This window comes from Leopardus geoffroyi, chromosome D3 (genome assembly GCF_018350155.1).
Source record: "Leopardus geoffroyi isolate Oge1 chromosome D3, O.geoffroyi_Oge1_pat1.0, whole genome shotgun sequence".
In the NCBI taxonomy this organism is placed as follows: domain Eukaryota; kingdom Metazoa; phylum Chordata; class Mammalia; order Carnivora; family Felidae; genus Leopardus; species Leopardus geoffroyi.
This window is the reverse complement of record NC_059339.1, coordinates 21,960,445-21,982,825: the sequence shown is the minus strand read 5'-3', so window position 1 is coordinate 21,982,825 and position 22,381 is coordinate 21,960,445. Positions and strand designations below refer to the sequence as shown.

The window sequence follows — 22,381 nt, the reverse complement described above, 5'->3', positions numbered from 1 at the left end:
CAGCAGCTATTTATTGAGCTTCTTTCTGGGCTGTTGAAATTGTCCCCAGTTGTTTTTCTTAGCTCACAGTCTACCTCAAAGAATTCCAAATCTTCAAGGGAAAACTGGAGAGGCAAACTAGTAGCGTCTAGCCACTGCAGGAGCTTGGAACAAGCAGGGAACCTCACTGCCTATGAAATCAGAGGAGGGGGAAGTGTTCTAATTGAGCCCTGAAGGATGGGTCAAAATTGGATAAAAGTTCCTCTTGGCAGAGAGGCACCAAGGTTGAGGTGATGATAGCAGCAAATACCTGGGAGGAGAGAGGAAGTAATAGTCTATTTCACCTGGAAAAGAATGATACCAATTATATAGTAGTAGTAGTACCAGTGACAGTCGCTGAGTGCTTTCTGTATGCCAGGCACTGAGCTGAGGGACTGACATGCATGTATATGTTTGTTCCTCATGACAGCCCCGGTTTCCAGATGAGAAGCTGATGCTAGAAAGCTAGAAAGAGAGAGGAGCTTGGGCTTGTCAGTCTGACCCCAAGCCTGAAGCTTTAATCACCGCTCTTCATGTGGTGTCCATTAAGACAGTGTTGGTCTCGGGTACATTAAGGTCCCTATATTTCAGGCTAAGGAGTCTGGATTTTACTTAGGATGCTTAGGAAGCATCTTTTTAGACAGATGTAAAAGATGTTTAAGTAAGGAAGTTTTGTGAGCAGAGCTGTGCTTTTTTGAGGTACCTAGAAGAATGGTGGTGTCACTTACCAGATACTGGGGAGGCAGTGATGTTGGGGAAACAGGTTTGGGAAGACCTAGTGTCGACTGAAGCTGATGTGCTGTTAGTGGGCATCGGCGTATGTAGAGAAGGCAGCTTTAAAAAGGGCTGGCACCAAGGAGGCTAGAAGGAAACAGCAGCCACACAGGAGTCTCAGGAACAGGTAGCGTGGGAGAAGTTCCGGCAGCCTTTGGGGAAAGGACAGGCAAGCAGGCAGGTCACAAGAACTACCATGATTCAGGAAGAGCTCCCTGGGTATGTGAGCAGAGCCAGGAGCCTAGGGGATGCAAGCATTATTGCAAAGGACAGGGGAGGAGGGAAGTAGCTCCTTCCACATTTGCTGGGGAAGAGAAAAGAAAAGGAAGTGGCTACAGAGAGTGACAGGAGCCAGGAGTGGAGACTAGGGGTGGAAATAGCAAAGACTTGTGTGAAAACATTGGGGTAGGAAGAGGGAGAGGTTAAAGTGTAGAAGAACAAGGAGGGTGCTGAGTCTCAGGGAAGGAGAATGTCAGAAATGTATTTCTGGCCAGGAGGCCAGCTGGCCAGGAGGAAGTCACTTCTCTGATCACTGGCAGTGAGGGTGGCTGAAGCCAGAGATTATGGTGATGATGGTGGTGAGGGGGACTGGAGCAGTACATCTGAGGACCTTCACTTCAGGTGGCCTGGATCTACATAAAATGGATAGAGGGGCTGGGGGCATGCAAGGGCCAGGGCCCAGTAGAGTTGGGGACTTTGGGAGGGAGCAATGAGGGTCTAGAGCAGCACTGGGTTGGGGCCAGCGAACCAAAGGATGGGCAAGAGGTGGCAGCAGGGAGAGAGAGGAAGCCCAGGCGGTCTTTGGCTTTCTGTTAGTGTTGGGACAAGGGGGTGACAGCAGGAGGCCCTTGCCCTAAGGTCCATGTTGGGTTCTGAAGCTGAGTGGGGATGGCCTGGGAGAAGAGCAGTCTCCTCCAGTTCCAGGGTCTGCATCTGCTTGAATAACTAGCCATTGGCCTCAGCTCGTACTTCTGTTCCAGGCCTATTTACACTCCATGTGCATCATCCACCGGGATCTGAACTCACACAACTGCCTTATCAAGCTGGTATGTCCCAACCATTCTGGCTTCCCCAGGGCCAGCCCTCATGTCTTGTCACAAAGGAGACTGTCCTTGTGCTTTAGACCTCAGGTGTCACTAGGACTCCTGTGTTACCCTTCCTGCTGCGCCTGATGCCCTCCCCTGTCTTCTGGGGGCTCTCAAACACATGCAGACACAATAATACCTCCTCCCAGTAGCAGCCTTTGAAATCCTTTGGTTAGAAGGGACTTCAGAAGTTCCTTAACACTACAAAGAGCCCTGTTGTTTTTCCTGGTTTCACCACGATAGTTCTGTAAAGCAGCTCACTGAGGACCCTATTCTACAACTGTGGCACCTTGAAGCCTCAGTCTAAGGCCATAGAGCTAGTAAATGTACAGTGGCCAGTTTGGGACCAGCATTTTTTCCCACCAACCATCAGCTCTGGCTGTTAGCATGTCATTTCTCCAATTAACTTGGAATCTAGCTTCTCACGTATCCACTAACTGGCCCTGGCTCCACCCTCTAGATCCACACTAAACAATTGTAACCCTTTTTCCACATGACTGCCCTGTAGCTATTTGAAGAGCTTGTCTCCCTCTAAATCCCCCCACTGACTCCCTACACCTTATCCTTTTCTGTCTTATCCTGGTTCTAGCCATGCCTTAAATCTTTTGGGGAACTGGCAGGATGGGGTAAAAAAGGAAAAAAAATCCCTTTTCCTGCTTCTGAGTTCCACTCTGCAAGTCCCAGAGCCTTACTCCTCCAGGCTCCAGGGGCTCTGTTGTGAACACCCCCAAGTCTGGGAAGTCTGAGGAGCAGGTACCAGACTGCTAGAAAACAAATAACTGAGCCTTATCTACCAGAGAGAGCATGAGCTATGACTCTCCTTTGCTACATACCTTTTCTCCCCTTCTCAATTTCTCTTGGGAATGTCCTCACCAAGTCCTGATCTGGCCCTTGTCCTACCAGGACAAGACCGTGGTGGTGGCAGACTTTGGGCTGTCACGGCTCATAGTTGAAGAGAGGAAAAAGCCCCCAGTGGAGAAGGCCACCACCAAGAAACGCACCTTGCGTAAGAATGACCGTAAGAAGCGCTATACCGTGGTAGGAAACCCCTACTGGATGGCCCCTGAGATGCTGAATGGTGAGTCCTGACACTGGACACTGGAGGCGACATGTCCCCAGAGGGGAGTTAGGAGCCACATCTTGCATCAGAGTCCTGGGTGAAGTGGAAGGCCAGGTACCCAGAGCTGACAGCTGGATGATTTTTATCCCTTGCCAGACTGGGCCTTATAAACCCCTTCCTCCCTGAAGTCCTGGGCTTAGGGTGAGATCTGACTGTGGCTTTTGTGCCCCAAGTGTAGCTGAGAGCTCAGGCTGTTTATTGCCAAGAGATTTAGCCTTTTCTTCTCCCTGCTGAGAACTGAATTATGGTGCCCCCTTGTGGATAATGCTCAAACCAGCCAGAGATGCTGGCTGGGATTCTTGAAATATACAGGGTTGTGAGGTCTCAGAAATGGCCTGCTGGTTTAACCCTTTTTAGAGTCTTTTTTTTTTTTTTTTTTTTTAAGCTGTTGGTGATCTTTTTTTAATGTTTATTTATTTTGAGAGAGAGAGAGAGCAAGAGAGGGAGAGAGAGAATCCCAAGCAGGCTCCACATTCAGTGCAGAGCCTGATGTGGGGCTCAGTCTCACAACTGTGAGATCATGACCTGAGCTGAAATCAAGAGTCGGGTGCTTAACTGACTGAACCACCCAGGCACCCCAACACTTTTTGGAGTCTTGTGGCCCAGAGAAGTTCAGCGGTTTGCCCAGGAACATACAGCTAGCTAATGACAGAGTCCAGATGAACCCTGATCCATTTCTCTTTCAATGTCCAATGTAGTTTCATTTTGGATAGTGTGTTTTATAAGATCTCTCTGAGGCAGCCCACCCAGGGCTGAGGAAAGATGTTCAGATGGTACCTCTCCTGGGAAGCCTTCAAGGCATCCCCATGGAGCCTCTTCTAGCCCTGGTTCTTGGCTGTGGCCTGGCTTGGCCCCAGACTCAGTGCAGAGCAGATAAGAGACCAAACCTAACAGCCTGCTCTCCTGTGTTCTCCAAGGAAAGAGCTACGATGAGACGGTGGATGTCTTCTCTTTTGGGATCGTTCTCTGCGAGGTGAGCTCCGGCCTGCACAGAGGCCAGGCCTGAGGCAGAAGGCCTAATGGCTCTGCCCTGCCTCAGAACTGGGACTGCTTCTCCTAACGATGAGTAGCTCACCATAAAGTCAACATGAATGTAGGGTTGTGCAGTTATCACACATCTGTTGACACATTTGAGTCTCATCAGTCCCATGAGAAGGACTGGGCAGGGTTTTTTCAGGTGAGGAAACTGAGGCTCAGAAAGGGGCAGCAGCTTCCTCTTCGTCACATAGCCGGTAAGGGGCAGGTGAGACTCGGAACTCCACTAGGAAAGGCATGAGGCTGTCCTTATGGTTGTCCATTTAGTTGTTGGGCCAATGTAACCTTTGACTCTGATCCCCATTCCCCAGGCCCTGATAGTGCTGTTGCCCTCAGCCCCACAAGTGGAAGTAGCCATCACAAGAAGTGCTAGCCTGTCTAGCACAGTTCTAAGCACTGTGAGGTGTATAGGCTGAGTCTTGGAAAGATTCCTCCCCTTAGGAGCTTAGCTCAGTCTGTCTGAAAGCACTCAATCAAACACATATGTTCAGAGCCTTCTGTAATTCCTACAAAATGGTGAGTGGTAGAGGAGAGACAAGAACAGTTGGAATAATGGAAGGAGGGTTTTTTTAAATCATTTTCTTTAATAGAGATCAATTGAACATATACTGTGTGCAAAGCACGAGGCTGGTGCCAAGAAGTTTCAGACATGCATCAGACCCAGAACCTCACTTCACAGAGCCTGAACTCTGGCAGGGGACATAGACACAAGGGCACATAGCAGGGCAGGGTGGGATGTATAGAAACTCCTCCTCCAGATTTGGAACATTGTGCTTTTGCTGCAGAGAAGTCTTTTCTAAACCCTCCTCAGTAACCAGACTCTCAGCTGAGAGACAAGTCTGGACTAGCAAAATTTGGGCATGGAGGATAGCTTTCTAACCTTGGTTTTTACCTCCCTCTTCTGCCCATCCTTCTTGTCCATACACCAGTATCCCTCTCCCCTGCCCTATGGCCGCACACACCACAGCCCATTCCTGACCAGCCATCTTCTCACCTGCAGATCATCGGGCAGGTGTATGCAGATCCTGATTGCCTGCCCCGAACACTGGACTTTGGTCTCAACGTGAAGCTTTTCTGGGAGAAGTTTGTCCCCACAGACTGCCCCCCAGCCTTCTTCCCCCTGGCCGCCATCTGCTGCAAACTGGAGCCCGAGAGCAGGTCGGTATCCTACCCCTTCTCCCCAGCTCACATAATCCCGGATGCTTGCCCCAGCCTTCAGCCATCCCCAAGCCCTTCCCAGGCACAAGGGTGGCAAAAGCCTTGAGCTCAAGGATACCAACCACTGAAGCCACCCTAACAACTCTGATGTGCCAGGTGAGGTGGTAGGGGGGACAAAGGCATTGTCATGAGTGACCTGGATATAACAAAGACACAGCCATGAAAAGAAATTTTAACAGAAGAAAATTCACACAAACCTGTGCCATTCCAACAGAAAAAATGTTCTTCACCTATCTGTTCCAAACACATACATTTTTTTTCATATAGCTATAATCTCAGATAAAGAAAAAAATTTTTTTAAGTTTATGTATTTATTTTGAAAGCAAGAGACAGGGTGAATGGGGGAGGGGCAGAGAGAGAGAGTCCTAAGCAGGCTCCACACTGCCAGGAAGGAGCCTGAGGTAGGGGCCAAACTCATGAATCGTGAGATCATGATCTAAGCTGAAGTCGGATGTTGACTGAGCCACCCCTCAAATAAAGAGAAGTTTTATATTTTGCCCTGCAAAAAATATACTACCCAGTCTTCCCATTTATCATTTTTGTTGACTATGTGAAATTCACTTAAGATATAATCTGAACATATAATATACATAATATAGATATTCAGGTTTTTCCAGTTTCTCCTTACAATAGGTATTACTATAGTGAGCATCTTTATTCATTTAACTAATTTTTTCCTTTAAAGAAATATTTTTTAAATGACCTTTATTTATCTCAGGTTATAGTTTTCATTATTACCCTGGTTGTTTTCAAGTTTGTACATTAGAAAACTAGAATCTGTACTTTTTCCTGCTCTCAAAAATCCTGTTTCTTTAAAAAAAAAAACAACAAATTCAAGTATTACTAAAATATATAGCACAGGAAGTATACATTTTCTATTATCTACTAACCAATGTGCTCCCCAGCACTCCTCACTCTCCTGCTCCATCCCCTCAAGATAACCAGTTGGCGCATAACCTTTATTTTAAAATGATTTCCAGGTGGCACCTGGGTAAGTGTCTGACTTCAAGCTCAGGTCATGATCTCATAGTTTATGGGTTCAAGCCCCACAATCGGGCTCTGTGCTGACAGCTAGGAGCCTGGAGCCTGCTTCAGATTCTGTGTCTCCCTCTCTCTCTGCTCCTCCCCTTCTCGTGTTACCTCTTTCTCAAAAATAAATACATTAAAAAAATTGTTTTTAATAAAAAATAAAATGGTTTCCAAGGTCAAGTTTAGAGTTGGGATTTGCTGGTGGGAAGCTTTACATTTTGTTCCTTCATGGGCCAAAGGACTGCATTCCTTCACTAACATCAGAGCAAGACCATGAGGAGAAAATGTAAAGCTACACAGTATTTGTTTGCTAATATCCTTTCCTAGTCATTCTAAATGTCTGTGTTTAAGTCACTCAAAAAATATTGACTGAGTGCCTACCATGTGTTAGACACTGTCCTGAACACTGGAGTGAACAAAGCAAAGGTGCCTGCTCTCCTAGAACTCACATTCTAATAAGAAGAGATGATAAACAATAGATAGAATAAACTTCACTGAACAAAAGAAAGTGACAAATAGTATGGGGAAAAGAGCAGAGCTGAGGAAAGAGGATGTGTAGGGTAGAAGTTGTAATTAAAAAAAATTTTTTTTTTTTAACGTTTATCTATTATCGAGAGAGAGACAGAGCATGAGCATGGGAGGGGCAGAGAGGGGGGAGACAGAGAATTCGAAGGAGGCTCCAGGCTGTGAGCTGTCAGCACACAGCCCAACGTGGAGCTCAAACCGCAAGATCATTGGCCTGAGCCGAAGTCATACACTTAACCGACTGAGCCACCCAGGCACCCCTAAAAATTTTTTTAATGTTTACTTTTGAGAGAGAGACAGACGTGAGTGGGGTAGGGGCAGAGAGAGCAGGAAGACAGAATCCAAAGCAAGCTCCAGGCTCCGAGCTGACAGCAGAGAGCCCGATGGGGGGCTTGAACCACAAACTGCGAGATCATGACCTGAGTCGAAGCCAGATGCTTAACTGACTGAGCCACCCAGGCACCTGTAAGTTGTAATTTTAAATACGGTGGTGAGAGTGAGTGGGCCCCGCTGAGAAGGTGATAAGATGGTTAAACAAAAACATGGAGGAGGTGGAGTAAGCCTGAGCTGTCTTAGGGTTCCAGGGCAGCTGAACTGTTTCCACAGTACTGGAAACCCAGTGTTTGTTTTCCCTTTGGGAAGAGCTGGTGAGTCTGTGAAATGTCCTTTCCTGAGCAGATCTATTGATGTGAAGACAATATAAGGACTGGAAAGAATCTTTAAAAAGGCACTTAAAATTATTGCATTTTCTCCAAGACATGAGAGGAGCTTTTTTTCTCCTGGACTTTCTTTTTTTAAGCTACCCCTTTGAGCAAGTCCAGCCTTATCACAGTATTATCTCCCATCTTCACAACAACCCTACACAATAGCAGTAACATTATATCCCCATTTCCTGCAGAGGCACAGGTTAAGGGGCTTGCCCAAGGTCACACAACTAGGAAGTGGTTGAGATGCAGGCCTGGGTGCCTTTCACACCACCCTGTGGCCCTGTCCGTGTCTCACCTGCCTCCAACTCGCCCCTTTTCTTTCTAGACCGGCATTCTCAAAACTGGAGGACTCCTTTGAGGCTCTCTCCCTGTATCTGGGGGAGCTGGGCATCCCACTGCCTGCAGAGCTGGAAGAGCTGGACCACACTGTGAGCATGCAGTATGGCCTGACCCGGGACTCACCTCCCTAGCCTTGGCCCAGCCCCCTGCAGGGGGGCTTTCTGCAGCCACCATTGCCCCCTCTGCGCCCCATCTCTGCTGTGGGCAGGGCTGTCCGGGCTTCCTGTGGATTGGCGGCTTATTCAGAAGCAGAACAAGCCATCCCTACTACCTCCCCAGGAGGCCAGCGGGTGCAGCACCAGGAAACACATCACAGGTTTGGGGTTCTGGTTACTGTCTGTAAATCCAACACTCACCTGAAAGCTGTGAAGAAAGAAAAAAAAAAAAAAAAAAAGAAAAGAAAAAGAAAAGCCTGGCCCATGGGCTGGGGGAATCTGTTACTGATGACCACTCGGGAGCTCCCTGGCAGTGTGATTCTGGGAGGCTGTTGCTTACACTAATCAGTGTGACCTGGACCTGCTGGGCAGGATTCCAGGGTGAACCTGCCTGTGGGCTCTGAAGTCTCTGGTCGCACTGGATACAGGAGGACTTTAAGGGGGAGTGTGGATGAGAGAGAGACTGGTGGCCAGGTGGCTATCCAAGGATGTGAAATGACAGTGGTGCTACCCCCCTTTCACCCCATGCCCCGCCCCCCTGTGGGGCAGGGGTTGAGGGAGTAGGTCTTGAAGAGTTCCTTAGTTTGTGGTGGAACTGGCCAGGAGTCAGGGAAGGGCTAGTTTCTACTCATCTCCCAGGCCTAGGGGCCACATCAGTGTGAGGGGGAGCTTCCGCCTCATGTTCACAAACTACCACTCTTGCTGAGAGCTCCTGGGCTTTTCTGCCTACAACAAGCACTCACCCACAAGTGCAGGAAGAGGCTAGGGGCTAGAAAGGGGCCCTGTCTTCTAGAAAGCCCATATCCTGGCTGCTGTCATTCATAGCCTGGTGGGCACCTCAGTCAGAAGCCCAAGACATTTAGCTTAGTGTTAGATGGGTTCTGGAGGATTGTGTGGCTTGCCACAGGCTCAGTGTATGAGCCAAGGGAGTGGGAATCTCAGCAGTCTCTTGGTCTTGTCCTTGTGGCAACCACTGCTCACTCTTCACTATGCCTGGTCCAGGCAGCAACCCAGGCAGAAAGAGGTGGTGGCAGAGCTCCAGAGCTGGGATGCTGGAGGAGACCACTCCCTGAGCTGGCCTTTCTGGCTTCTACCTCCCTTGTTGGTTGGCCCAGCTCACTAGCTCCTGCCTGTATCTTCCTGACACAGCTGATGGGTGCTGAAAAGCCCCAGAGGCACCCTCCACCTTGGCTTCCAGAGCTCCAGGGACTCTTCAACACAAATAGATTTGCCTCCTGTGAGCTTGCACCATATTTAACAAATTGGAAATGGGTTTGGGACGTTACTGCAATGTGTGGTGGTTGTTTTGGGGATGGGGGAGGTGGTGGTGGGGAGTGATCCAGGAGAGTGGTTGATGTTAAAACTATTTTGTTGCTGTGTCTGTTGGGTGATATGTGAAATACTGTACATAGACCTGATAAATTGTGGGATTAGATGTCATCTCTGGACAGAGTTTACCTGCTATATAGACCATACGTAATGTGTGGAGTGTGCAAGCTTGCTGTAGGATTGAGCCCTGGCTCCCAGCAGCCCTAAGTCAGCATTTTGTGGCTGGTTGTGCCTCAGTTGTCCCCAGCAAGCATGGGAGTGGTGGGCCCACGGTGGGCTGTTGAACAGACCAAATAAATTGAGCAGTTAACATAACTGATGATACGGAGAGTGAGAAAGTGACTTGGGGCTTGGCTCAGCAGGAGGAGGGTACATGTGGAGGGTCTGCTGGCCACTTTCAGGCCCCGCCCTGTGACTCCCCATAGCAGGAGTTCTCACACACACCCCAACTCTAATCCCCTCTTATATAGATACTAAACTGCTCCAGAGAACATGCACATCCCACCTGAGGCAACCCAGTCCTTCAAGCAGGTCTGACTCTGACCTCCCAGCCAAGTGCTTCCCTTGGGGCCATATACTTCCACTCTCTGATGCATGTACACTCCTATAAGCCTGGATATCCTCCCTGCAGGGTTGGGTGCCACCTTCCTAAAGGGGAGAAATGAATGCAAGTCACCTCCACACCTTGTGTTTTCCTATAAATGCTTGAGAGAAGACCTATTCTTACTTCTACACATGGGAGATGTGAAGCACTGGGCAGGATATTATCTGCCTAGTGGGATCCTGGACACAGTATAAATCCATATACCCTTAAGTTCAACTTAAGGACAGACTCCAATTCCTGGCAAAACTGATATTCTAGGGTGCCCCTTATTTGTAGAACTACAGGGCAATGTCTAGGCATGGACAGAGATCACCCTGGGTATTCCTAGAGGCAGAGAACATGTTGTTGAAATCTTGTGCTGAAAGTCCTGTTGGTAACTTCTTCTAGAGCTCTAGGAGTTCCCCTCCACTCCCCTCACCCCACCCCACCCCCCTCCCTCACCATCCCCAGGGGCTTTCTCTGCTCAGAGCTGCTTCCTGCATCCCAAGGACCCAGCCTCCTCTGCACATCCATCCTTCCCTTTTGCTGCTGCAGCACCACCAATCACACCTGTTTCCAGCCCCTGCCAACGGCTGCCTGGATGTTCATTTTAACTACCTCCACCTTGGGAAAAATGGTGAAGGGGAGAGGATTTGCAGTGACCAAACCAGCATACCCATCTTTCCTGCAGCTTCAACCTGAATGATTCCTGGTGATGACAGAACAGAGGCAACAGTTAACACACCACTCACTTGCCATCTCCCAGTCACAGGGCCAGAGTTAATGAGGGAAAGCCAGAGCTTGCCACACAGGTATGGACAAGGTAATTAAAAACTTCCAGCTTAGCGGAGGAATGTCCTTGTACCCCATAAAAACTTGGTGATACACAGCTTTTTGTTTTTTCAATTTATACAAGTCAAATGCAGAGCAATTTACTGCACTTTATATGCAGGTATCAGAATGAGGTATATAAAACATGTACACAGAGAAATGCTTTTATAGAAAAGTAGAAACCAGTAATGTACTGTTCTTTTCTTCAGCATCACTAACACCAAGGGACCCATGAGGCCTAGGCCCCTCAGCAAACCACTCCTAGGAATAGTCTGCTGAAGAGAATGGGCCCCTCTAAGCCCCCTTTCCACATGGGGCAGTGGAAGGAAGCTCTGGGTAGGGAGCACTGCTAAGGCCTCCAAGTGTGACATCAGGACTTGGAGGCCCTGCTGAGCCATTGGCTCAGTGAAGCACAGTGCTGTGGAGAAATGTTACTTTCCTCTCAGCCATGCCTATGCTCTATGACCTTGGGCATCACTTTCCCCCTCTGGGTCCCTGTGTCCAAAAGGCTTGAGGAACCCTAAGGTCCCTTCCAATGGTTCTGATTGTTTTACAAGTTAGGGGTTGTGAGCCTAGCCATACTACCCTCACGGTAATGCATTAGCCTGAAGGCCACAGAGCCACCTGCAAACTCAAGCCACTACAGGGGCAAGCCCTGAAGCACTTTATTACCTTGCCTCTGAACTTTGTTTCTGAGTTAACCTCTCAGAAGCAGCTCACAAGGCCCCACAGTGTAATTCCCATAGGTTAGTTGGCTGATGTCTTACCCCTGCAAAATGAAAAGAGGCCAATGTCCACCCTGAACAAACTGTCTAGGGTTCCCCAGGTCCCCCTCGAGTCCTGTGGCCTAAGGCAGCCATAGATCCTTCTCTCCCTTCTTCCCAAGTGGAATGTTCAGTGCGATTCTTCCCTTCCTTTCCTTTCAAAACAGGAAGAGTCCCTGGGCCCAGGGCCAGCCCACAGTTATCAAGGCACATCACTGCTAGCAAGCTGGAGCACCCCCCAGGAGCCTCCAGCCTAGATCCCATTCTCAACCCATAGTTTTGACTTTTGTACAAATTCATTTCTGGTTCTCAAAGTCAGTAGGGAGTTCCATCCCAAATATTTTAAAAACTATATTTTTGAAATACTGCCTCCTGACCTGTCTGTCCCGAACTATGGATAACAGTATGCGCCACTCAAGCACACGGAGAACAAACAGAAAGGCGGAGACTGAGGCCATCTTAGATAATAAAGCACAGAGGAGCCTGGGGGAGCTCCTTGCCTGTCCCTGGTTCAGATCCAGAGCACAAGCAATGTTTGGAAGCCCTTGTCAGCAGCATTGCTGTGGGGGCTGCCACTGTCTCCATCCACAGGCAAAACCCTGCTCCAAGGGATGGAGGAGGAGCATTGGTAGGACCCTACCCAGACTTGCCCTCAGCACACCACCTGCTTCTGTTTTAGAATTAAGAAAACAAAAAGTCGAGGGAGGATTTTAACCACAACAAAAAGTGTAGATCCTCCCAGCTGAAGGAGAGTAGGATGTCCTGCACCAGTGTCTGCATGGGCTCTTGCCCATTGTTGGCAGCTCAGGCCCCAGGAGTGCCTGCCTGGCCCATGAGAGGGGCACTGCCCTCCTGAAGGTCCACTGGAGTCTGGTTGGTGTGGACCACAATAGTCTTCTCATCCACGATCTCACAGGTAGGATTGGTGAAGGCAGACAAGGGCAGGGTGATTCGCTGCATCTCCCTCTCACACACACGCTGGTCATGCTGCTCTTTCAGGTCCTTCCCCCTGGCAGGAAAAGAGGTAAGCATTGAGGCTGTGCCTCCTGAATGGCTTTGCTCATTAAATAGCAATGCTGCACTCAGGCAGGGGCTGAGGCTAACCATGGTCAGCAATTCAGTAGCTGAGGTATAAAATTTCCATTTTGCCCTGACACGAAGTTCTTACACCTCTGGTCTCTGCTTCCTCATCTGTAAAATGGGTGTGTAGCAGCCTGAATCTCACACAGCTGCAGACAGGCTCAATGAAGATAGTGTATAGAAGAGAGACTCTTAAGATAACGATTTTGTTCTTTAAGCCCAGGGCTCCAAGAGACCCAGAGAACCATCTCAGTCCTAACCCATAAAGTTGTGCAGAAAACTGACCTGTTCTGAGACAGCTGTCTTGTCCTAAAGTGCTGGAAGGTGTGAGCCCTGGCTGGAAATAAGGACTGTCCCTAGCCCACACAGTGGGCAGAAGGGACTGAGGGCTATTCAGGTCAGTGGGAAACAATGAGACAATGACCATCAGATACCTTTAGGTTCACACATCTTTGAATTTTCATGGTGCTTAATGACTCAGTTAGGCCATGGTGTTGCCCCATTTTACTCAAATGGAGTGCTTACTCCATGCTAAGGATGATGTGTACCTTATCACACTTCATCCTTGGCTAAACCCTAAGAATTAGGTCTTACCATTCATTTTACAGATGAGGAAATAGCTTGGAGAAGTGAAAGAATTCTCCAATAACATAATGGGCTCAAACCCAAGTCTGCTGGACTCCAACTAATATTCAGAGAAGTTCTGAACCGATCAGAGTCACCCCAAAGAAACAGTGGCACAGGAACTCAAACCCAGTCTTCTGGCTGCACATGTAGGGTCCTTCCCACTGGCCTGGATTACCCCTGTTGCAGGCTGAAGGGTTTGGTGAGTGCCTAACACACTGCATACCACAACCAGCACCCAGGACCCAGATCTGGGTCCACACTAACATACTCTGAAGCCACAACTAGAAACATGGGCTCAACTGTCATGGGAAATCTTTCTGGAAGGAGCCCACCCCAAAGAGGCCTTGAAACTGACAGCTGATGGATGACTAGGTGAAAAAAAAGCCTACTTCAGACCTCAGGAAGATAGCTGAGATCAGATGGATTACATATTCTTCATGGTATAAGGTGCAATGACAAGTTTCCAGAGACTGGAGAACAGTATTGAGAAAACAGCAGGGCCTGGAGGGGCCTGGGGGCTGCACAGGTGCCTCAGAACTGTCTTTAAGTCAACCAGTTTTCTTGTATTCTAGTACCAGCTCAGCCTTGACTGTGTGACACCTGGCAAAACAGCCTTGCTGAGCCTTGGTTTCCTCATCTATGAAAGGGGGACAGTATCTGCCTCAAAATAGCAATGAATGTGAATGCATTTTGAAAACACTGGAACTGCTGTAAAACTCACAGAGGAGATTATTATGATTTGCCCTGAATATGACTTGACTCACCAAGCAATGTTATCTTAATATGGTTTCCCAAGGAAACTCCTACTGACCAGCCAAGGCAATTATTGTTTATGTGACCTCAGCAACTCCCCTCCTCTCTGGGCCTTAATTTTATCATTCTTAAAACAAGGAGTTGGACTTGATAACCTCCAAGGCCCCTGATATTCTAGATGATCCCTCATATGAGATGTGCTTTGATTCCCTAATTCTCATAAGGTCACAGAAGACAAATTTGTGAATCACCCTAGGTGACTGAGTTTTTTGCATGTGCAACCCTGAGCACTTGCCCCATCCTTATCATTTGTCTCTACTGGACACCACCAACTCCTGCAGCAGAATAACCCCCAGAGCACTCCAAAAAGGAAATGGAGGGACCTGGGAAGACAGTTGTCTGGGCCAAGTGCATCCCCACTCAGCCTAAGATTCACTTTGCCTTTGGGCACTGCTCATCAGTTACAGCTGCCACTACAGAAGGAAACACTTTCCTCCATAATAAAAGGCCAGATTCTTCAAGGTTGCCTATGTAGGTCTGGGTTTAACTTTATTAAGGGAGCCCTCAAGCCAGCAGAAGGCCAAGTGGCAATTAACAAAAGAGGTGGAGTATGCAAGTCTCCTTTGCCAGGGCCTGAATTTCAAACTCTAAAGGGCTAAAGGAAGAGATAAAGTGAGAACTCATACATCCGGAGTGCCTACTAAGGTGCGAGGAAATGACCTTCCCATTACCCAGGATGAGAAGAGCTACCTATGCACCTACTGGATGCCATGCACTTTATACATGTACCATTTCCACACTAACTTTGCAAGATAGTATTGTCCACGTTTTATAGACAAACTGAGGCTTTGGAGTTGTCCTGCTTTCCTCAGCTACCTTTTTTTTTTTTTTTTTTTAATGTTTTTATTTATTCTTGAGATAGAGACAGAGCATGTGCAGGGGAAGGGCAGAGAGAGAGGGAGACACAGAATCCAAAGCAGACTCCAGGCTCTGAGCTGTCAGCACAGAGCCTGACACGGGGCTCAAACTCATGGACTGTGAGATCATGACCTGAGCTGAAGTTGGACACTTAACCAACTGAGCCACCCAGGCACCCCTACCTTGTTTTTTTTTTTTTTTTAAGTTTATTATTTTGAGAGAGTGCACGCACGTGGTGGAGGAGCAAAGAGAGAGGTAGAGAGAATCCTAATGAGGCTCCACACTCAGCACGGAGCCCAATGTAGGGCTTGATCCCATGACCACAAGATCGTGACCTGAGCTGACATCAAGAGTGGGATGCTTAACTGACTGAGCCACCCAGGTGCCCCCCTCAGCTACCTCCTTTACCAAGCATCTGACTGTGGCCAGCTATCGATAATGATCAGGATACATCATCATAAACAAGTCTTTAGGGGGAAAAAAATCAATTCATATTGATGGAGCAGAGCAGGACTGGAAGAACAGTCAGGGTAAAGGAAGGAGATGCTGGGATTCATCTGGATTACAGTCTCATCCATTTACAAGCCTCAAAACACACCCAACCCCACAGGCCTCCTGTTAATGGTGCCTATGAGTCCTGGAGATGCAGAGGATGTCCCCAGCTCCTTTTAAGATCTGAGGCCACCAGGCCTGCTGCACTGACCATCAAACAGCTCAGCCCCTTCTTATGCCTTTTTTTTTTGGGGGGGGGGGGCGGTGGGGATAGGGGGCAGGCTGTTGTCTGGCAGCCAAGATAGAACAAAAGGTTTATTCACTGACTCAGCTCCTCCTAAGGGGGTGGAGTGGTGTTGACTTACAGTTTTTCCCTTGCCTTTTTATCAGAAAATAAATGCTCCTTCTGGATAGCACAGACACTGCACTTAGGGCAGGGAGAGGGAGCTGCAGACTGGCTGGCTGAGTCTTGTAGCCTAGACAACCGTGACAAAGACCCGACAGGCTGAGGCCTCACCCACACCCACCTGCCATCCTTATTCCCCTGAGAGGAAGCCTGGTTCCTGCTTGCCCTTCCCAGCCAGGGGAAAGCTCCATCCCATTAGCCTCATGGTCTTTGGCAGAGTTCAGGGGTTGCAGTAATTCTATCCATGACTGCCCCAGGGCCAGAGACAGCAAGCATGGATGGAGCTGCTGCCCACATCTGACATCCTCTTTGGAGTGACAGAGACACCTCAGACTTTCTTCAGGCAACACAGTTTCTTCCAATTATTCTTTTCACTGTTTGCCCAGTTGAAAGCAGTGCTGTACCACACTGCTACTCAGGAAAAGTTCCTCAAGGCAGCTAAGGCTATGAACACAAAACCTATGTCCAACTATACTGTCTAATTTCATCCTCACAACAAACCTGTATGGTATCTATTAGGATTAGAGATGGGAAGGCAGATGCAGAAAGGTTAAATCATTTATTTAAGCAAACAGCAGAACTAGGATTTGAACTCAGTACTGTCTGCAGCCACCAACAGGTAATATTGCCTTTTTAGGAAATATTAGAGCTGAGAGGATCATCATATCCAACCTCCTACCTTTGCACTTTTTACAGATGAGGAACGTAAATTACTTGTCCAATGTTGCACCCAGAATTGATGGCAGTTGCAGAACTAGATCCTGGTTCTTTTGACTTATAAGTCCAGCTATTTTATTTTGAAAGTTTCCATTTTTCCTAATATCCTTTGCAATTCAAATTTGCAGGACACTGCTGAGCCTCGCTGAGCTTTTGGGAGATATTGTTAATCCTTGCACACATCTTACTGGCTGTGTAGCCTGGATGTGGCACTTAACTCTTCTAGGTCTCAGCAGCTCACTGTAAAACAGTATAAAAAGTGATCCATCTAGTGTGGTCATGAGACTTGGGCCAGATGATCAGGGAAGAGCATTCAGTAGGGCCCTATTTATTTAAAAAGCATGCAGCAGAGGCGCCTGGATGGCTCAGTCGGTTAAGCGTCCAACTTCAGCTCAGGTCATGATCTCACGGTTCATGGGTTCAAGCCCCATTTCAGGCTCTGGGCTGACAGCTCAGAGCCTGGAGCCTGCTTTGGATTCTGTGTCTCCCTCGCTCTCTGCCCCTCCCCCACTCACACTCTGTCTCTCTCTCTCTCTCAAAAATAAGTAAACATATAAATAAAAATAAAAAGCATGCAATAAATGTTGGCTGCTATTATGATTATCTAACATGATTGGTGTCCTACTGCTTATATTTAATACTTACTGATAATCTTGGGTGGGTGGGTATGGGTGCATGGAGGGGGCATATATCCGTATTCAATAGTCAAGAAACGGAGGTGCAGAGGAATGACCGAACCTATACACAACAGTTCTTTCCAGGACACTCTGTTCTCTGACTTTGGAGAGAGATGGGAGCTGAGAGCTTGCCTCTAGACCACATGCGGTTTCCTGTTATAGTCTGTTCTCAGAGCACTTTTGCTGAGGGAAGGGGTGGACCAGTAGTTAGGGAGGGAGTAGTAGTAGTAGACAGGGAGTCTGGTGACTTGGTGCCTTGCCCTGAATTTACAGGATAGTAAATGCTAGGCTTCAGGGCAGTCCTATGACAGCCTAAAGAAGCCAATTTAGAAGAAAAAAAGGCCTGGCTTCCTCATTGCACATGAGAATTGAGCTCAGAATTAAGAACATTTAAGTCAGTTCAAATACCTGGAGGCCTGGAAACCGTCACAAGATTGGAGTAAAGCCATACTCTATCCAGTGGCTGAGTTAAGAGGAAATATTTCAAAGGCTAAACTCAGCCAACAGGTTTAGGTCTGATTATGACTTGTAGGCCAAGGCTACCACATCATTTCCTGTAACTCTCTGAATGAACAAACAGGTGTCCCTGGACCTGCCATGTTAACCATCCCACTGAGGGCAACAGCCTTGGAATGGAAGTCAAGAGACCCTCTTAGGTCAATTCTTATTCTCTTTGAACCTCTGCTCCCTGAATCATAGAAAATCAGAGAAGAAACAAGCGCTCAGAGAGTGCTAGTACAGTACTCACATTTTACAGAAAAGAAAAAACAACTATTATTTACTGACCACTTACTATCTGCTACACACTGAGCTAAGCAATCACATGCCTTAGCTACAGCAGTGCTCTGCAGTAGGAAATAGAAATAACTTGCCCAAAGTCACACAGCTAGTGACAGGACTAAGACTTGGCTCCACCAAATGCTAGGTGTGTGACCTCAGGCAAGGTACGTATCGTCTCTTGCCTCTGTTTCCTAACATGTAAACAGTAACATGTAACATGTTTACATGTAACATGTAAACGTGTAAATAACAGCATTTACCTCATAAGATAAAGTGTGAGGTAACCATAAAAAATTAAATTAAATTAAATTATGGTAACCATAATACCATAAGGGTGATTGTGTGAACTGAATTAAAGCATGCAAATTGCTTGAAGCAGGGTCTGGCATATGGTTAGTGTTCACTTTCTTGTTATTGTTGTTGTTGTTATTCTTACCCACTATTTCACCCTTTTCATCTGTAAAATGAGGAGGTTGACTACACTGTCTCTAAGGACACCCCAGGTTTATTTAATGCTGGGTGATCCATTGGGGCTGTGAACTCACAGCCCTTACCACTGGAAAATGCAGGCCACCATGTCACATCCCTTTTAGGAAGCCTTCTCAGACCTCAGAAGAGACATATCCAAGCACTCGGGGCTAGAAGTCAAATCCCCTGATTTTGCCCAGAACGGCAAATAATTTTCCCAGAACAAGCCAGCACTGTAAAAATGAATGCAACTCTGGCTTATCATGCACCCACCACTGACTTTGAGAGCCTTTTCCACATGATATTTCAGGGGCCCTCTCAAAATGAGCATTCCTCCTCCTGTTGTCCCAGCCACAGGTCAGGTCCCTGAGTTTCCCAGGAGAAGCCTCTTTGGCTTTCTCATATGTAGTGATGAGTAGCAGGTTCTATATCCTCCAGCTCATTTTTTTCCTCCTGTCCTAAATAGGAGATCCCTGCTTATGGCCCAGGAAATTCAAGCCCAAACTGTGAAAGGAGTAGCTGGGAACCTTTTCTAGTAGAATTTTATAACTCACAGAAATAATTCAATCTCTGGGACCCTGCAATGAGTGTCCAGACTGATTTCTGCAGTGCCACTCGCTTCCATACCAGGCATGTTGGATTAGACAGCAGAGAATTTGGTATCAAAAGAGCTGGGTTTGAATCTAGGTTCTGCCACTCCCAGGGAGTATGACCTTGGGCAAGTCACTTCACCTCTCTGATGAAAGCTTCCTCATCTGTAAAATGAGGAACAAGAACTCCTACCTCACAATGCTTTTGGGTGAGGAGTAAAGACACTAAAGGAAAGGGGTTTTCTAAGGTCACCTGGTAAAGACTAGAACCAAGTCTGTACATCTTAAGCTTGTTTTCCTCTTTTAATACTTCACTTCCTTTTTGGGTATGTATGCTACAAAAAAGTCTGATTCAACTTTATGTACCTTCCTCCCGTCCTTTCAGAGGGCCCAGAAGAGAAGCTACTGACCTCTTGTAGGTGTAGCCCAAGACGATGCCAGCTCCAATGGCGATGATGATCACCATCATGGTAATGCCCAGCACATAGCCTGCCAAGGACAGGACACAAGGTCCCATTAGCCTCACCCCAGCCCATCGGCAAATATTTCTTGATGATTCGCATAAGGATGGGTGAGGCAATCGTACCCAGGGTTCCCAGGTCTTTTTTCTCCTTGGAGTTCACCCGCACCCGCTGGCTGATCCCAATCACTGGCTGCACAGCTGCTGCCTCACTCCGGGCAGGCAGGGCGTTGGCAGGAGCGAACACCTGCACCTCATCTCCACTTGGCACTTCAGACGCCTCCTCAGTTTCTGTTGTGAAGGTTGGAGGGGACTGGGAAGTGGTCTCTGGAGGTGAAGTGTAAAATATCTCTCATTAGCGTAGCCTGAGTGAACTCCACAGCTGAAACTGTTGGGGGAGAGGGTCCACCTTAGAATGTCTGTACATACTGAAATCAATCCTTGCCCCAGGAGCAAGACCAGGTCTGATGGGGTCACACTACAGTTGGGACAAGGCAAATGTGAGGGGAAGGACATAAGAAAGAGCCTCTCCTGCCTCCCACGTCTTCATCTGTTCGAATCCTTGCCATCTTCAAGGCCCAGCTCAGTTGCTATCTTCTCCAGGGGGGTCCCCCTCTGCGCTAGGAAACAATCCACGACCCCTGTGAGCAGCTCACATTTACTGAGCCCACACTGCCTGCCAATCCCTATGTTATATGCTTTACATATTCCATTTAATCTAACCCTAGAGAATGGTCTTGCTGCCTCGGGAGCAACAAGCCTTCGTTCCGGAGTCTGAGAAACAGAGTCACATCTGGACCCTGCCATTGCTTTGAATACGTCGCTAAACTTCTCTGAGGCTCAGATCCCACAACCAGCTTCTTTCCAGGAGGGACTGTGAATAGAGTGCCTTAACACACAGCATACGCTCCCCAAACGATCACTAAACGCTGAGGGAGGGGCTACCTAAGGGCGTTGAGACCCGGACTACTGTCCCGCGGGCTCCCCGAGGCTGCGCACCAAGCATGGAGCTCGCGGCCAAGTGGTGGGGCCTCGCCTCCCACGGTTGTTTACAAGGCGCTCGCGGAGGATGAGCTCACTCAGAGAGGCGGCGGCGGCCAATGGGCTTTGGGCTCTGCGGCCTGGAGACAGCCCTGGCCAATCGGGTGGCGCGGGGGCGGGGCGGGGCCGACCGGCGACGCGCGGACGCACGTGCGCAGCGGGTGTAAGGGCCGCTCCCAGGCTGCCTAACGTGCTGGGGGCTCTGGGGTCCTGAGGGCTTCGGGGTCTGGGCGGGTACCTGGGCAGTGCAGGTCCTCGCAAGGCCACTTCTCGGGAGCGCCGGCCTCGCCCCTGACGTAGCACCAGGGCCCGCGCGGGTCCTGGTCCGGGTTCCGGCAATAGCTGTGGTTGCCGGTGTCTGGGAAGGGAGAGAAGGCGCCATGGGACGGGGCCAGGACCCAGACCGCGGTCGCCGCCCGCCCGCCGCCCGGGGCGGACACTCACCACCCGACGCAGGGGCAGATGCCAGGCCGCTCTGCGCCTCCAGCCAGTTGAGGCATCGGAGGCCCGGCGCTGGGGAGGGCTGGTCCGCCCGGTACAGGTGGCCGTTGTCCCAGAAGCAGCCTGTGATGAAGAAGAGCCCCCCGGACACTGAGTGGCCGGCAGGGAAGCCGAGTCTATCCCGGCTGGGCGACGCTGGGCCCGTCGGGGCCCCCCTGCCCTCACTTGGAAAACCCCACCTGCCTTGAAGGGTTGTTGTGACGCCTGAAAGAGAAGGAAGAGAAAGCGCTTCTAAAGCCCCTTGCTGGTGCCCGGCCCTCAGTCATTGCTCAGACAACGTTAGCTTGTTAGCATTTCATTTCATTTCATTTTTCTTTCTTTTCTTTTCTTCCTTCCTTCCTTTTCTTTTTTTCTTTCAAGCCAGAAAGCACTGCACAAGTGCAAGGGGTTGTTACTCTGGAACTTGTGGCCACTTTAGAGGAGGGTGTGGGGGAGGTCTGGGTTCGGGTTCCTTTTTGGAGACGTTCGGAGTTTTGGGTCGGGGGGCAGCCAGCCCTGAAATTCATCCCTGTGTTGTAATTCCATGTTACATAAACTCGGGTATTCCTTTCACGGATGTGACCACACTTGGACAAGCAACACTCCCTCCCAAGAGAATTCTTCAAAAGCCTTAATTCGGTCGGGCAAAAGCCTCAAACGGAGGGAACCTGCCTCATCGCTGCCTGGATGTGACTCCAAACTCCCACTCCCCTCAGCAGGAGAGTCACAGGAAGACGCTGGGGAAGGAGGGCCTGTGCCCTAACCACCCTGTGCAAAGCCCCTGAAAAGAGTAGGACTTAGTAGCGGAGATGAACCCCAAATTCCACCCACTCATGAGCCCCAGACAAGGAAAAAGAAAAAGAAAGTGGCTACTTGCCTTTGTTCTTAATGGCAAATATGGAGCTGCAAGCCACTGACAGGGAAAGGAGAAAGAAAAAAAAAAAAAAAAGCCTTCATAGGACAACAGAAACCAGCTAAAAGCTTCATTTCCTATCATCTTCCTGTGTAGCCTGGCCATGCTTAGGAAATAGGGAGCTTTACCCTTTCTACTTGATTAAGTTGCTGCAGGAAGGAAGATTGTAATCTCACCTCCAGATCCATAGGCTTCTGCTAGGAGCATGTTGCCGATGAGGAATGTTTTCACCCAGGCCAAGAGCATCCTCCTCTCCTTCGTCTTGCAGGTGACTGACCAACCAGTGCCCAACGGGGTCCCCTAGGCGTCGGCTCTGCCTCCCAGTCCCAGCCTTGCAGTCAGACCTGCCCTTGTTATGCTCTTCTGGTAAACAGCCTCTCTTTAGAACTGGGAGCTTCCCAGCCAGCTTGCTGCAGCGAGGTGTTTTTCGGCTGAAAGGCGCCCCCTGGGTCCTAAGCCTCCTATGC

At 48.8% G+C, this 22,381-nt stretch overlaps 2 protein-coding genes across 8 annotated transcripts in view; one reads left to right on the top strand and one right to left on the bottom strand.

The window, feature by feature from the left end:
* Positions 1-9,649, top strand: part of LIMK2 (LIM domain kinase 2) — a 59,904-nt gene extending 50,255 nt beyond the window's left edge. For all 5 annotated transcript variants that reach the window (XM_045458274.1, XM_045458275.1, XM_045458276.1 and 2 more), the window contains 5 exons: positions 1,773-1,838; positions 2,781-2,955; positions 3,915-3,970; positions 5,033-5,190; positions 7,837-9,649. In XM_045458274.1, the coding sequence (XP_045314230.1) occupies positions 1,773-1,838; positions 2,781-2,955; positions 3,915-3,970; positions 5,033-5,190; positions 7,837-7,981 (600 nt within the window). In that variant the 3' untranslated portion in view covers positions 7,982-9,649. The remainder of the gene's footprint in view (positions 1-1,772; positions 1,839-2,780; positions 2,956-3,914; positions 3,971-5,032; positions 5,191-7,836) is intronic.
* Positions 9,650-10,802: 1,153 nt separating this feature from the next.
* PIK3IP1 (phosphoinositide-3-kinase interacting protein 1) lies at positions 10,803-22,360 on the bottom strand. 3 transcript variants are annotated; one of them, XM_045458282.1, is made up of 7 exons: positions 22,091-22,359; positions 21,206-21,226; positions 20,966-21,085; positions 20,760-20,879; positions 19,607-19,807; positions 19,431-19,509; positions 10,803-12,521 (listed from the first exon to the last, which is right to left on the bottom strand). In XM_045458282.1, exons 1-7 carry the CDS (start codon positions 22,158-22,160, stop codon positions 12,317-12,319), a joined length of 816 nt encoding a protein of 271 aa, XP_045314238.1. In that variant the 5' UTR covers positions 22,161-22,359; the 3' UTR covers positions 10,803-12,316. The 3 variants fall into 3 exon arrangements, with proteins under 3 accessions (XP_045314238.1, XP_045314237.1, XP_045314239.1); XM_045458281.1 differs by having other exon boundaries at positions 20,966-21,226; positions 22,091-22,360; XM_045458283.1 differs by lacking the exon at positions 21,206-21,226.
* Positions 22,361-22,381: the final 21 nt, after the last annotated feature.